The sequence below is a fragment of the Hetaerina americana genome, unplaced genomic scaffold, assembly GCF_022747635.1.
Source record: "Hetaerina americana unplaced genomic scaffold, ioHetAmer1.1.p SCAF_7, whole genome shotgun sequence".
In the NCBI taxonomy this organism is placed as follows: domain Eukaryota; kingdom Metazoa; phylum Arthropoda; class Insecta; order Odonata; family Calopterygidae; genus Hetaerina; species Hetaerina americana.
In genome coordinates, this window is record NW_027287316.1 from 84,434,410 (window position 1) to 84,450,620 (window position 16,211).

The following is a 16,211-nucleotide window of genomic DNA, read 5'->3' on the forward strand; positions in this document are numbered from 1 at the left end:
TCAGTTGAGTCGTATTCCAAATGAGGCCTAGCTAGAGCGAAATTACACCTCTCGTTTACTTTCTAACGATAGCGAAATAACGAGCGGGGGAGGGAGAGGGAGCAGTTCGAGTAGTAGTTGGTAGTAGTAGTTTTGAGGGGAGGCGACCGACAGCTAAGGTCATTTGCGCCATAGGAGATGGTCGAGCGGACTGTATACTGTTCCCCCGACTTCTTTTTCAAAACTCCAAAATGTGTCAAATCGAGCATACGTGCTCATATTTGCGAAGCTGCCCATTGCGTGGCTGGGCTTTCGTCAGCCTTGAAAGCTTACAATATAGTAATCGATGCGTCAACCCGTACGCTTCGTTCGAATTCGGAACGTGATGCGAATATGCGAGATTCGTGCAATCTAGCGACTTAATTCCGTGGATCACCCTGCGTGCATGGCCATGGTGCCCTCGTCATTGTTCCCTGGGGTCAACCTTGGATAAAACAAGTCCAACCCGTGACACGTGCGGTAGCTGCATTTAAAATTTTGAGCTGCTCAAAAATAGACTTAAACAGGTCAAGCTAAAATTTTAAAGTCAACAAGCATAGATTAACTTGTTTTAACAGTAATTATTGCTACACTACGTCCACTTAATCATTATTTCGCTAATTGTTGCTGAAATCTTATCCTCGGAAAAAATCGTAATTAATCGGTTTTCCACTGTTCTGAGTCCTTTAATCTACTTAGGCGCCGATTTTTTTTTGCAAATACCCAAGGTATTTAATAAAATTATATTATTTATCTTCCCGCGAAGAATATTGATTATGTGTGCTTAAATCTAAAAGAGGAAAATAATGTTTACTCAAGTGTATTTGACAGTACTGCGTTAACACTCTCATCGATTAGAGTTTTATTTAATAGTAAAAATAGGTGATTATTCGTATACTATTTGAAAAATTACGTTGCATAGAAATGTAAATGAATACCTATTTTACAATTGAGAAAGGATCATAACCCCTTAGGGCGTACTAGTGGACACATTAGGACAGAAGAGGATTTGATGACAATGTATTCACAACACAACTAATATTTATTAATATCGTTATCATTGCTCACATTTTATTGTTAGTTCCATTCGTTTTATTTTAAAGAATCAATATTAACTTCTTTTTAATTTAATTTATTTTTTCTCTTCCGCATTAATTTTACTTTTTCAGGTAATTATCTTCGTTAAATTCCCCTTCTTTCCCTATTTTATCCAAATAGAGTACAGCCGATTTATTCCTCTATCTCTACTATTTTGACGTCATTAGGTACATTCTATTCTTAATTGTTATGTTGTAAAACCTAAATATTATGTTAAGTGATTTACACTCCCGCTCTTGGCCGTTCCGTTTCGCAATTCTTTGATTTCGCCCTTCTTAGAACATTACGCAAATCCAAATTGTAAAGGTTCGTGCTCGCTAATCAATTACTCTCAAACGCGTGTTTTGGGTCTCCCAAGTTAATGAGTTTTTTTCCCAGAACTCTCTCTCTTTTGATTGCTCCCGGTCCTCTGGTGACCTCTCACTGCCGGTGCTAGGAGAACTCTTTTAGTGGCTGCGGATGTGGACATCTTTTGTGAGTTTAATGTTCTTTGCTTAAGCTTAGAATAATACCGAATGATTAATGCTTGAAGGGTTTTCTTTATTTGTGAATGTTTCTCTTCAAAAAACGATAAAACATGTTGAATGGAACGATCGCCGATCGCCATAGGAGACAGCGACTCTCGACACTTGTTCTTCTATGTATGCTACGTACCGCTTTTGGTTTTGGAAAGCGTGTGGCTGATGGCAGGAAGGGAATGATTCTCGAAAGCACGGGCGGGAGACGCGACTGTATGTCTCAGTCTGAAACGAAGTACGTCCTGGACACAACATTATAGGCCTAAAATTTATATGAATTATACGCAAAATATATATGAATTGGCGTCGAAAAAAGTAATAGATGGTGAATAATTTTCTATTGATTGACGATGATGTGAATTGATGAATGATAGTTGGGAAATGGAGGGAGACTGGAGGGAGTGGGAGTTTTCGGGCCGCCGTCATTTTGGTAGATAGTCAAATAACAATAAAAATGCGGAAAAGGGGATACTCTTGATTTATGAATATCAGAAAAATTACAAGTAACTCACAAAACCTAAATCATTTTTCACTTAATTTAAAACATGGCATAAGAATCAATTTAAATTCTTCCCCTTGTAATTAGCCATCATCAATAAGACTGGCTCAAGTGTGCATTGCACTGTGTTTGCTTATTCCTCGAGATAAAATTGTCCAAAATAGGCCTCGATAAGGAAGTAAATATTGGATCTAAGGCCACTGGATTTGTCCACCGACTTGCGTAACAACGATTTTTGTATTAATTATTTATTCATTTTTCGTGAACCTATATTGTTTACCAAGAAATTCATCATTAGAATAAAAGTATGCGTTTGAAGAACTCTTTACAATTCTGCAGTTTATCGGAAAATTAAAGTTCACGTGAGTACGTATTGAACTGGGCTGGTATATCCGTTGTATTGCAATTTTTAACGATCAGTCCAGAGTGAGATACGTTCCATTTAACTCGGCGCTTGCGGTTCGTTTTCGTTCCTCTCTTCCATTCAAGAACTAACCTTCGGATCGATGAAGTCGAATTAACGAGGACAGCCATCGCTCGAACGCTCGTCAACTGCAAATGCGACTTGGCAGTTTTTTATATCTTGCTCAGGACCCGAAAAAATGGTTTTTTGACGATATTGAAATATCGGATGTGGGTCATGACTGCTTAAAAATTTCATTCACGCACCCATGATGCCCGGATGTCGTTACCGTGTATTTTCTATAGAACTAGTGTACTATTGATTCTGAATTCTGGGGGGAAAAAGTTCCGTTGAAAAACGTCTTTGAGGGGTTTCATGAAATCATGATATAAAATATTATATCCCGAGCTGTTTCCGCGTTCATATTTTTGGTCACTTTCATGAGGGAAGATATCTAAATACGTCATTGTATTGATGAATTTAGTTTATCTACGTTTTCATGTTAAAGTGTAACTTCATTTAATTTTGAAGTGAATAATCCTATGGAGGCAGGAAAAGTGGATGAAGGGGGTGTTGACCGGCCGTGGGATGTTGAAGACTGTGATAGAGGGTAGAATGTTGGGCAAAAGAGGAAAGGGAAGGAACAGGATAGGGATGTTGGACGGGATGAAGGGAGGAAGAAAGTACTCAGAGATGAACAGGGACCTGATATAGAGTAGGATGATGGATTTTGTGTTTTGTTAGGAGTAATAAAATATTTGTTTGGTAGTTGTGTCCATCCAAAAACCTACCTTAACCGGTAGATTACCTTAAAAAAATATCATTTCATTTCTTTGGTATTTTTCTCAAGGTAGTGAATATTTTTGCGCTTAAAATTAGTGCACCGAGTAACCAGAACTATTTATCTGGAAAAATGACTGACATATTTCAGTAACAACGTAGAACATACCTTTAGGCCGTCGCAGAAATTTTGTTGTTTATTGTACCTGCTGTATATTGAGAAAACAGTGACGCCAATTTCATGATAAATCACATATTCGCTAAGCCTGATCTCGTCAACATAAGTTTTGTGAGTACATATGATTTTTGTGCGTCCAATTGTGACGACTTAATCGTATCGATTGGCATTCCATATTAATTCGCTCAGTCAATCTGAAATCCCATAATTGTTTAGCCCTCTTTGTCAAATTGTTATTTAATAATATTATGAATGAAAAGTGTGAATACTATTTAAATTTCAGTCTGATTGAGTGAAGAGTAATTAGGTCCAGAGTTCCAAGGCATTAGAAATATCGGAGAATATTTCATTTTTCATGGAAATACGCACAAGGTACCGGTTGCAATCTGAAAAGCTTTTGTCTCTCTTTTTAATTGTAAGATACGTATTTATATTATTCCTGTGCCGGCAGTATTCGTTGAATTCTTTAGTTTTTCTCCAGACCCACGTATGATGAAACCGGTTTCAACGAGCGAAAATTTGGGTTCCGGAAACGTATACATTCCCCGGAGTAATTTCATTCGTCACAGGTGTTGAATCCGCGCCCTTCCTCCCCTCTCTCTCTCTCTGAGCAGCCCTTATTTCTATGAATGTTGAATGGGGGCACGCTCGATCCTTCAGGTCAAAAAAAAAAATGATTGAATTGAAAGAATTTCCAGAACTCTTACGTAATACCTAAATGGATCTATTCGTTGAAGGAGGGGAAAAGAAGAAGGGAACTTATTTATGGCAATATTGAAATACTATTAAATCCCATCGCATACAGTACTCTTTCACAATCATTGAACACAGTTGGAATCCCACCACTCACGACTGTTAGCTTAGCAGAAAAGAAGAACTCCAAGCAATGCATTTTTAGCCGTCGCCGTAAGTAGGGTGGATGAAGGAATAAATTAGGAAGTAATGAGGAGTAAAGGATGTCCACGGGATACATCGCACGTGATAATTATACCTAATGAGCAGTACAAAATGTAACTCTTTTTTAGGTTCGGGGGAAGTTGGTAAATGTGTCCGAAACTGTTTTTAGAAAATCCAAAAAATAATAATGAATGTTGCGTAAGGATGACTTTAAATGAAAAGTCAGTGAAAATGTGTTGGCCCGGAGGAGACTCGCTCCGTCGCTCGGACTCGGGGCATCGCGTGGCCCGATTGGAGCACGAAGGATTGATTAATTAGGATAAAAAATTATGCAAGCTCAACTGATTCCTTCTAGAACTAACAGTCACCTTTTAGATCCACTAAAAACACACCTTGGGGGGTGAGCAATTTACGCGTTTAGGGGTTGCGGGTGAACACGTGGCTGAGATCAAAGATGCCAAGGGAGCCAGTTAAAGCAAGCTTCCGGATACAATCCTTTTAAAAGCTTAGTCTTGAGTGAATTGTGGAATGTGTTAATGTTCGCTATTCGTTGTGTAATGCGGCAAATAAAAAGGGTGCGCACCCTTTTAGCTTGTTAATCTGCCAGGCCCACCTCTGCAGTGCCCAGTCACGTCACTCTCTCTGCGCCGCGAAACCGTCCACTCCTGGAAATTCCCCATCTGGGCAACATTTCATCTTTCAAAAGACCTACATATATACCCACCTCAGCGCAGAATCACTTGCTTATAATATTCACCTTTATTTCCTTTTTACATAACCCATGCCCCCACATACTCCACCAAAGACCTGCACTTCCTTCATGCCCGGCTTTTTTTACTTTCCAGTGATCTCTCACTGACGCGTAGGGATATTCGTCTCATTTCCCTTCATTCGCCCGTCAGTTGACACATCGTCTCAACTTTGAAAGTGCTTCCCTGTTGAAGAAATCGCAGCCTCTTGCTTCTTGGCTTGGGAGACTTTAAATTGCATACATGTTACCCTGATACTCACCGCTAGTGCGTGTGTGGCAGGGGGTGATTACACACCAGACTTCTTTTAACCCGAAACACTTATGCTTTGTTATGAATTTGATTCAATTCGTTCATTTTCATTCGTTGATGACCGTGAAACCATATCGTGGATTTTGTCAATCATTACGAAGTCAGTCCCGTTCACTGGACGTCCCGAACGATGATAATCATATTTGGATGTACGCCCACGTTTAAACTCATTTGCCCCATTATCAACAGTCGTAAACACTGCGGCATTTTCTTTACATTTCATCACATATCGATTTTTAGATGTAAAAAGTGCCCTCCGAGCCAAAATTGGGGTGTGGGGTAGGGGGTGATTGCACACCTTGACAAAACACATTACCCTCCTAGCGTGGTCGGAAAAGCGTTATTTTATTGTGATTCCTTATCGTTCTCTTAGAAAGAATGGCATCTGGAATCCTATCTGTTCTAATTTTATTCACATGATGTCTCCTAACGTGGTACGATGGGGGTAATATTTAATTTTCATCATCACTGCTACAGAGACGTCCTTCCAATGATGCATGAGATTTAATTAAACATTCGCCCCGTGAGTGATTCCCTGTCTAGCTTCTCTGATGGTTTTCGTACGGTATTCATGCTCTCATTACAACTTTTTACAAAGATCCTAATTTTTGTTAGATTTTCCACATATTCCCCGTTTATATTTCACCCAGAAGAGGTCGTGAATGAGGGTAATGCCTAATGTATTTCATCAAGTCTACACATTCCATTCCGTTGTTCCCGATGCTGTAGACGTTCGGGAGGGAACTGCTTATATTTCAAAAGTTGATCACTACGTTCTTATTTAAGTTTAATTCTCATTGATAAGTGTCGCAATTACCTTTTGTAGCATTGAGGTTAACTGCTAAAGCTACTTAATCTTCGGAACCACGTACATATATATACTTCTTCGCCTATCACCAAACCAGGGTTTTCGCCAACGTCTCAACGAGTGTCTCCGATGGCTTACCACACCTTTACCGGCAATCGATGCCGAAAATTGAAAATTAATTTGAAATTTTATCTAAAGAAATTGATAGTTTCCTGAAGAATAGAAACCCTAACAATTAATTTCTCCAGGGTTGTTCTAATACCAACTCGTATATTTAAGGAACTAGTGTTGGGCATTGTGCCCTATCTGAAAATCATATTTAAGAAGTCCCTAGTAGAAAGACAAAGTTCCCAGTGAGTGGAAAATGGCTAACCTCTATTCAAAAATGGATATAAGGGGGAACCGAGAGATTACATTGCAAACACATCACGCAAGGCCGTGGGTCTTATAATGGCAAGTTTGGCATCGATAATGAAACACCTCGATGGTCAAGAGTAATTATGTATGACGCCGTAAAGGGGTTCAAAAGAACATTCAAGTGTGCAGGTCAAGCTAACGCTATGTTGTGTGGCGGAGGGCCATCACACGTCGCACTACTTCCGACGTAAAATAACATCCCTTCTTAGTTGTGTCTTACAGGATTAATCCGTTTGGGCACTGTTTTTTAATTAATTATTTGTGAACCTTTCTCCGAATTCGTTCAGGCGTTCTTTGGAACAAATCTCCACTTTTATCAAGGAATTGTGTTTATTCTCCCAGTGCACGAGGTCTGTAAATTAAGTAATGAGACTGATTGTTTAAAATTGTTTCATTCAAATAGATACAATTTTATATTGCCACTATCAAAATAAATTCCTTTTGAAGACACACAGCACTGGAGACGGTTCTCTTCCACTCCTCAGAGCGGTCAGTGCTGGAACTATGATACCGGAAAAGCCTTCAGCTGGTCCGTTACAGCCGTTAGAATGTTTTTTCTTCAACTACCCCAAAATGAATTCCCTTGAGGTGCTTTTTCAACTTTGGGAAGAGAATAAAGCCACAAGGACTCAAAGTCAGGCGAATAAGGAGTCTCAAGGAGCCACAGGAATGTTTTCACTGGCCAATAACTCGTTCATTGAAACTGCTGTGTGACTAGGAGCAACTTCGTGATGCAACACCCAGTTGCTCTTGAGGAAACTTTGTGCACGATTCCGTGGCTGTCGGAAAAACAAATCAGCAAGCATTTGATCTTCGACTTTCTCATCCTTGCTTTCTTGGGCCTTGGAGAGGTTGAAGTGTGTCACTCCATGCTCTGGCGCTTGGTTTCTGGGTTGTACTCAAACACCCAAGACTCGACACCAATAATGACGCGTTCCATAAACTGGGGGTCATTTTCAATCTAATCCAAATATTCGAGGCACCTTTCCCTCCTGAAGTCCTTATGGTTCCGCGAAAGGTATTTTGGAACCATTTTCGTACATATTTTTCACATCCACAATTCATTGGTCAAAACCTGATGAACGGTGGTGCGGGTCTAATTCATCTCTTCCCCGATCATTGTGACTGTCAACCGACGATCTGAACGCAAAACATCCCGGATTCTGTCGACATTTTCATTGGTTCTTCTACTTAAAGACATTCCGCTTCGTGGTTCATCTTCAATCGAATCTCTTCCATCTGAAAATGGCTTAAACCACCGAAAAACCTGGGCTCTTGACAAAACACTATCTCCGTTGGCCTGCTAAGGTTTAGCAAGAGTTTCCGTTGCACCGTGCCCAAGTCTGAAGCAACACCTGATAACACACCGTTGCTCGAAATTGAGGTCACTCATTTTTAGAACATATAGAAAAAACTGTTCCACAAAAAAAATCGGAAAGGACAACAAAATGACTGCCTCCATAGGATTTCTCCCAACAAACCCCTCTCTTCGCCCACCATACCAAGTACTTCCTCATTTGTTTTCTTCTCTGTCCATTTCACCTTCTCCATTCTTCTCCACACCCACATTTCAAAAGTCTCCAATCTACGTCTATCCTCCTGCTTCAATGACCACGTTTCCGCACCGTACATAGCTACGCTCCATATCAAAGTTTTTACGAGTCTTTTCTTAACATCCTTACTCAACGTCCGTGTCATAAAATCCTTCCTCCTTGTCAAAGCCTCTTTGCCTAGCGGAATTCTTCTCCTTGCATCCCTACTACTTTGACCGTGTTGGTCCAAAACACTACCGAGATACATAAACTGTTCTACCTGCTATAGTTTTTGCCCTCCTATTTTAATGTTAAGCTTAGCCTTTTTCTTTCTAGAAAATCGCATAACCTTTGTTTTATTAAAATTGATTCTCACCCCATACCTGTCGCACTGAATTTCCAATTCACTAAGCAATTGTTGCAGCCCCTTGGCTGATTGACGAACTAAAGCTTGGTCATCAGCAAACATAACTGATTTTACGAAGTCCCCGACAACTTCTCACTCCTACCTACAGTTCTTCCCACGCCTCTTTAATCATTTCCTCTGCATACAGGATGAACAGCAACGGTGATAATGGGCAACCCGGCCTTACACCTCTTCCTAACTCTTCCCATTCAGACTCCCCGTTCCCTACTTGCACTTGAGCAGTCTGAGACATGTACAGGTTGCGGATTAGCCTCCTTTCCCACCAAACCATTCCTATTTTCTGCAGATTACTCATTAGTTTTTCCCAATTCACTCTATCAAACGCTTTTTTGAAATCTACGAAACAGGCAAATACCTCCTGCTTGTGTTCTATACTCCTCTCGATTAATAATGTCATTACTGGAATGGCATCACGCGTACCTCTACCCTTCCTAAACCCAAACTGATCATCCCCTAAGTAATATTTGCCCTACTCTCTATCCTTTAGTTTATGATCCTGAGAACAACTTTAGCTCTATCTCGTCGTCTAGTATACCTGGACCTATCATATCCTACTCTACGTCATGTTCCATTTCTTTGTCTAACTTGGTATGTCTAAGTTCTTTACACTTACTTCTTCTATATATTCCATCTCTCTTGGATCTTTCCTGTGTCATCTATTTTCTTTCTTATATATATATATATATATATATATATATATATATATATATACATAAGGGTCGCGGTAGTCCAGTGGGTAGAGCTTTGGACTGCTGACCGGAGGTTCCCAGGTTCGATTCCCGGGCAAGGGACCCCGGGGCACCTGCAGTTCCGCCCAAGCTATGTGATTTTTCGAGTACCAGGTCTTCCTGGGAAACCATAACCGGCACAGGGATAGTAACTGGCCCCCCTACCCTGATGTGTGAATTTTAACACGCCGTATAGGGCTTAGTACTGGGTGATCTCTACCATCACCTACTAAACCGACCTTCGGGTTGATTACCGTGTTTATGGTATATATATATGTATGCATAGTATGTATGCAAATTTATGGATAGGGAGAATGGTTTTGACATTATTTGCGCTGGGTCGCCCTCAGGGAGGCTAGCAGAAGAATTTACGACGCATTCCCCCTTCGTATTTGAATGCGTTTGGAACCATTTCCCTTTCGCGACGTAATTGGCACGTGGACCCTGGGGCATTAGTTAGTTAGTCGTTTAATCGTAGTTTAAGTCGTTTCGAGCGTGTTGGTGACGTTGAGTGCTCCATGCCGCAGGTTACGCCATCTCCTTTGTCCAAATGAGTTTAAATGCCCAACCCCCTTTTTTTATTGGTAAACGCGCTAATATATGACGTCGTTGGGAAGCGAACCGGGGGAGAAGTGTCGGGAGGGATTCGAAGGAGAATTAGGGTTGCCGGGTGGAGCGGGGGTGCGTGTTGGCGGGTGGAAATTGGGCCGTTGCCTCTGTGTGCATTCCCAGGGCACTGTGGCCCCGAATCAAATGAAGAGGGCGCTCGACTTGCGGGAGACTCTCGATTCAATAACTCTCATTGGAATTGGCATCCATTGATGGGTCTCTCCTCAAAGTGTTTTCCATGTTAATCCTTCCGCTGGCGAGTTCCATTTCGGGTGTTTCTGCTGGCATTTGATTTCATCAACGCCGGAATCATCGCATCATAAAATGAAGAACTAGTTTCGCTGATCGATTGATTTTCAGAAAAACGGAAATCGAATCCGTGTTTTGCATTTGTAGATAACGTTTTCCGGTTATAATGGTAACATTTCGAAAATATTAACCGCTGATACAAAGAATGACGTTGTCATGGCAACGGAAAAATTCAAATGGCCAGTCGAAAGGAACACACGTGGTGGAAGTTTTCACTGGGATTAATATAGTATTATGTTACTCTTTATTATTACGCGTTTTATATTAGGTTTTGGTCTGCACGTAAATGAAGTACTGGTTATGGCAAAGTAGGTACTCATATATTTTGCAGATAAGAGCATTGAAAAAAATTACAAGCATTATTTACTTAGCTGATTTTAAAATATTTGAAATTACAAGCAGTATTGCATTGGGTTTTTAAAGAAGACTTTTCATCGCATTTAACATAGAAACCTTATATTCATGGTAGTTTTCCCACTGAAGATTTATTAAACTTTATATTTAAGGATTAAAGTTTTGCTAATAATTCTTTTACACTAAATTTTCTGCAAGTATACTATATTCTAGGTATTTAACAAGTACACGTTATAATGGTTATTTCACCCGCTTTGAATACATAGATGCATCTTTGTTGTACCAGGACACTACTTATGTCATGTTCAAGTGCACCTTTCCATGGCAAATTAATTTTAGGAGTGATTTCATGTTGCATATGGGGAAGATCAATTTTGTTATAATTTTATGGTTGTACATCTATAGATTTTATGTATCATCGATAATATTTTGTAAAAGTTAAAATCTCGAGACAATTTTCTATCAAAACACTAATTCCTTACGTGATGCGCATCGACGGGTGATTTGAGTGGACGCTTTGGATGGCGCATTGAAAGGTGAGCAGAATGCTATCTTAAATATAAAAGATCTGAGATGAGGTGCACGATTGTGAGAGTTAAGTTAACTTTCCGTTTCTTGGAATGAAATTGGCATAAAAGAAATGGCCGCAGGTAAGTTGTTGCTGTATGACCTGGAACTTCTAAATAACTAAGAGGATGATCTAATCGTAAGAATTTTGTGCACCTTCAGATGAACTGTTCTAATGAAGGAAAATTATTAGTGGCAGCGATTTGTTCGGGGTAAAAATATTCGGGTAATTATTATTCAGGTGTGGATTCACCCCCTGCCACACATCCTAACGGTTGCCTGCAGGTTACTAGGAAATACAAAATACAAATATAAGACTGCAATAACCTCTGTTTGATATGGTGCCAATATATATGTGTACATTGTAAGTATTTTTTATATTGATTTCTCCGGCAAGATGAAAATATTAAGGCTTTTAGGAAACCCTTCCGACCGCAGCAATTCAATCTGAGAGCATCCCCTAAATAATTGCGACCTCATTTGCTCTCAGAGGAAATATTATTCAAATTCAAAGGATGCCTTCCGATCTATGAATTAATGGCATTGTCACAATGGTATCAGTTTTATTTCATCTAACTTCATGATCCCCCGCGAGCCACCCCAAGGGTGATTGCTGACACACCAGACTGCTTGTGACCCAAATAATTGTCCAACCCAATCGCAGGAAACCCCACACTGCGGTCGCAGTCGAAACCTTCACGTGCTCTCAGTTTTATTTCGGGGGGAAATACGTGTCTTGTGACAATTTATTTTAAGTTTCATGACATATCTTCCGCCTGGTTTGTGAATAACGCTGATAGTCGTTGTGTCTAAAAAAAAAGCGCTCCGCATTTAAGGCTGATTTTTATTTGAAAAACGGTTATAATCGACTCTATTTTCTTGTGGAAAATACTTAAATTCAGCTATACTAGTTTTTTTAAACGCCGAGAAAACTGCGTACGTACCTAATGATTGCGGAAGGGTTTCAAGAGCCTGGATAATTCCGTGAGCGAAATTGGGATCTTTCATTTTCTCTGGAATGGAGCGCTTTAAGGGGCTCTTGAGGACCGCCTGCTCTCGAGAAGCTCGGCATTTTTTTTAGCTTTCCCAACGATTTTTCGGGATGGCCCGAATGAGATAAGGCTCCCCCACGATCGCCCCTCGTCTCCTAGAGGCACGATTAGCCGGAGGCGGAGGGAGAAGGGGTGCGTTGGAAGCGTTGCAGGCACACTCGAAAGTTTCCCAAGCTGAGAAACCGTCTGCGGTAACTGAAAGCATCAAGTTGGCTTTGTGAAAGAAGCGTTAAGGCAAAAGGACTAGATACTTAAGCGGCCTGGAAGCCATTAGTATGGTGTGTGGCAGGGGGTGAATATGCACGAGACAAATTTTGACCAGAATATTTTTACCCCTTAGACTCCCGAACAATCTTATTCTGATCCTTAATCGTTCGTGGTTAAAATTATATTTTAAATCTACGAGTACATGTTATACGCTTAATCTTTCTATACATTTTCAATATTACTGCTAAAGATACGTTTTTCCGATTTATGCCAGCGATTTAATCTGTAATTTAACCTTCGCTCCGTAATCGATTCCCAGCCTAGCTGCTCTAATACTTTGGATACGCTACTAAGTTTATCATTACAACGTTTTACATATCCAACTTCTCGATGCTGCCTAGTAAATTAATATTATTTAATTCAAAATAATTAATATATGCGCATTTTATACACCGCCAGTTGACGGAGACAATTCAATACAAGAATAAGATCATCAAATAAAAGGTTTTTTTCCATAAACAATGGTCGCGACAGTATAATCGGTGGAGATTTCGATATCCCATCTATTGACCGGAGCACATGTAGTTTTAAAACGGGCGGCAAAGACAAAGATATCTGCGAATGACTATTGAATTCTTTTACGTTGAATTCCTAACATCAACTTGTCACTTCACCGAATAGTATGCTTGATTTTTTAGCGACGAATATTCCCGAAAAAATCTTAACTATAGAAACTACTAAAGGAATTAGTGACCACAGAGCAGTAAATGCTAAGTTTTTGCTTCATGGGGTCCGAAATGGGAAGCCTAAAAAGAAAATTTACTTGTTTAAAGAAGGGGATTATAATGGCCTAAATTGGGTGCTACAAAATCAATTGACTAGTTTTAATAAATATAGTAATCACATAAATACTGAGGATGCGGGGAATCACTTCCTTGAGATCACACGCTCAGCAGTCAACAAGTTCATTCCCAGTTAATTTATAAAAGATCACACGGAACCATAGATGGTACAACGCGGATGTTAGATAGGCATCACGACTTCAAAGGCTATGTCACGCCAAGATGAATATATTAGGGATCATAAATCAAGTGACAAAAAGAATGAAATCACTTATGAATGCAAGATATCTAGGGCGAATGGCAAGAATGAATTTCGAAAATCGTCATATGAATTCAAAAGGAAAAGGATAGCGGAAAATTTGAAAGAAAACACAAAAGCAGGTCTTACGTCAGAGAAGTTTAAGGAAATAAAGTCAATAGTTATTTCTCTCAAAAGTGAAAAATACGAAAGAGTAATCAGCCGTTTGGAAAGAGCTAACTTATTAAATTCCTTCTTTCAAAGCGTCTTCACCAATATCTCACCGAATACCTCCGATAGCTTACCAAATCGTGTCCTTCAACCGATGCCTAAAATTGAAATCTCATTTAATGGAATAGAACGTTTGCTGAAAAATATAAACCCCGATAAATCCTCCGGGCCCGATGAAAGACCCGCTCGTATATTTAACGATTTAGCTTCAGAATATACACCGTATCTAGAAATATCATTTAACTAGTCGCTGGTAGAGTACAAGGTTCCCACAGATTGAAAAACGGCTAATGTAACTGCAACATTAAAAAACGGAAACGAGTATGAACCCAGCAATTACAGACTTATTTCCTTAACATCCATATCGTGCCAGATTATGGAACATATAGTTGCTAGTTCGATCGTGAGACACCTCGATAAGCAAGAGATATTAATGAAAAATCAGCACGGATTCCGAGAAGGTAGATCCTGTCAGACACAACTTGCCCTTTTTGTTCATGATGTTCTTACTTCAGCAGAGAGCAATGTTCCAGGGGACGCGATTTTGTCTAAATTAAAAAAAGCTTTCGACAAGGGCCTCATAGTGAACTACTCGCAAAGCTAGAAGCATATAACATAGGTAAAAATATCCTGGTTTGGGTGAAATACTTTTTGAATGGTCGGGTTCAAAGAGTAGTGATATATGCGGTTGACTAAAATGCAGTAGAAGTTACTTCAGGTGTTCCCCAGGGAAGTGTTATAGGACCTCTTTTATTCCTACTTTGCATCAACGACATTGATTCCGTGGTCACTAGTAAGATACGTTTATTTGCCGACGAAGCAGAGGTTTACCGAGATATCCGTGATCCTGAGGACAGAGAAGCGTTATAAGGTGACTTTAATGGTATATAATGCCGGTGCGACACTTGGCAATTAGAATTGAAACTTAAAAAAGTGCGTAGAGAAGAATTTTTGGAAAAGGAGCAATTCACACCTGAACGCCTATTGCATCGGGAACACCGAAATGAAATGTGTAGACGCAATTAAATCCACGGACGCTAACCTCACTCACGACCTCTCCTGTGTGAAACACATACGGGGAATATGTGGACAAGCTATAAAAAAATTAGGGTTTATTAGAAGAGCACTTGGTAAATATTCTGAAAAGATCAAAGTAAAATGTCATCATTCGCTGGTTAGGCCTCATTTAGAATATGCTGGGAGTATACGGGATCCTTATGAAGTTGGATCAATTGCCGAATTGAATCGCGTGCAGCGTAGAGGAGCTAGATTTGTAAAACGTTGTTATGATAAACTTAGTGGCGTATCAAAATTATGGGACAAGCTGGGTTGAAAATCACCCGGGGAGTTGAGTTAAACAACAGATTGAATCTCTTCTCGCATTAATTGGAAGGAGATCTTTTGGCAGCTATTTTCAAAATGCCTTATCACCCCCGTCATAATACAGTTGAAGAGATCATTTCAATAAAATTAAAGAGATTAAGTGTAGAAGAGATGGATATGAGAGTTCATGATAACATTGTCCCACCGCGGTAGGGGTAAAAATGTTTGGGTGAAAGTTAGTCTGGTGTGTATTCACCCCCTGCCCTACCCCCTAGCGGTGACTTGCAGAGTACATAAATGAAATAGCGTTTGCCCGACCGCGGTATTAGGTAAGGATTTTTGGGTAAAGGGTAGTCTGGGGTGAATCACCTCCTGCCACACACAGCAGCGGTGGCTCACAGAGTACTAAATAAAAGTACATTTTGTGATGAAGTAAGTGATTGCATGATAAGTGAATGCATGGGACGGAGTTGGACGGAGTAAGAGTTTTTCGCCGAGGGGGCACGTATCTTTAATTTGGCCGCTGCCTGGGTCACACGTATTTAACCTCCCCTTTCCCCGGTAAATATTTGATGGCAGATTCTACTTTGGCAGGGAGTTCATTTAAAGGGCCTTGACTCGAGGCGAAAATCGGCATCTTTGTCGAGGAGGTTGATATTTTGGGGTGGGTGGATTAACGGAGAAGGGGCTGGTTGCAAAGTTGAGCCAAGAGTGGGGAGTTTTTGGTAACTCTTTAACCTGAGAGAGAGAGTTTACCCGGGGATGAAAGGGCTTTGGTTTACTTTGTTGCTTTCTCTGACGAGGAGCGTCACTTGCTTGAAGTCTGTCCAAGTGATTTCGTGGCGGTGAATCGGCATTGGGGTAAGAACGAACTCTGCCGACAGGGGCAGTGTCGTCTCTTGTGATTTTAACGAATTGCATCATACGCAATAATTTACCCGTTCTACAGAACAAGTACAAAATTGTAAATTATTAATTATTTAAAGCTTCTGAAATACATTCAATCATCACCATCATCCTCGAAAGACGGGGGCTTGCCTTAGCAATCATTGGTATCTCTCCAATTCCACTCTTTTCAGTCCTTTTATGTGGTTACTCTCATAGTACTTTTTATT

The 16,211-nt window shown here is 40.1% G+C and overlaps 1 protein-coding gene across 1 annotated transcript in view; it reads left to right on the top strand.

Annotated features, from left to right (window-relative positions):
* Nucleotides 1–11,276: 11,276 nt before the first annotated feature.
* LOC139696902 (calcitonin gene-related peptide type 1 receptor-like) overlaps nucleotides 11,277–16,211 on the top strand; it is a 57,011-nt gene continuing 52,076 nt past the window's right edge. The window contains exon 1 of the mRNA XM_071595782.1: nucleotides 11,277–11,286. Within this exon, the coding sequence (XP_071451883.1) occupies nucleotides 11,277–11,286 (10 nt within the window). The remainder of the gene's footprint in view (nucleotides 11,287–16,211) is intronic.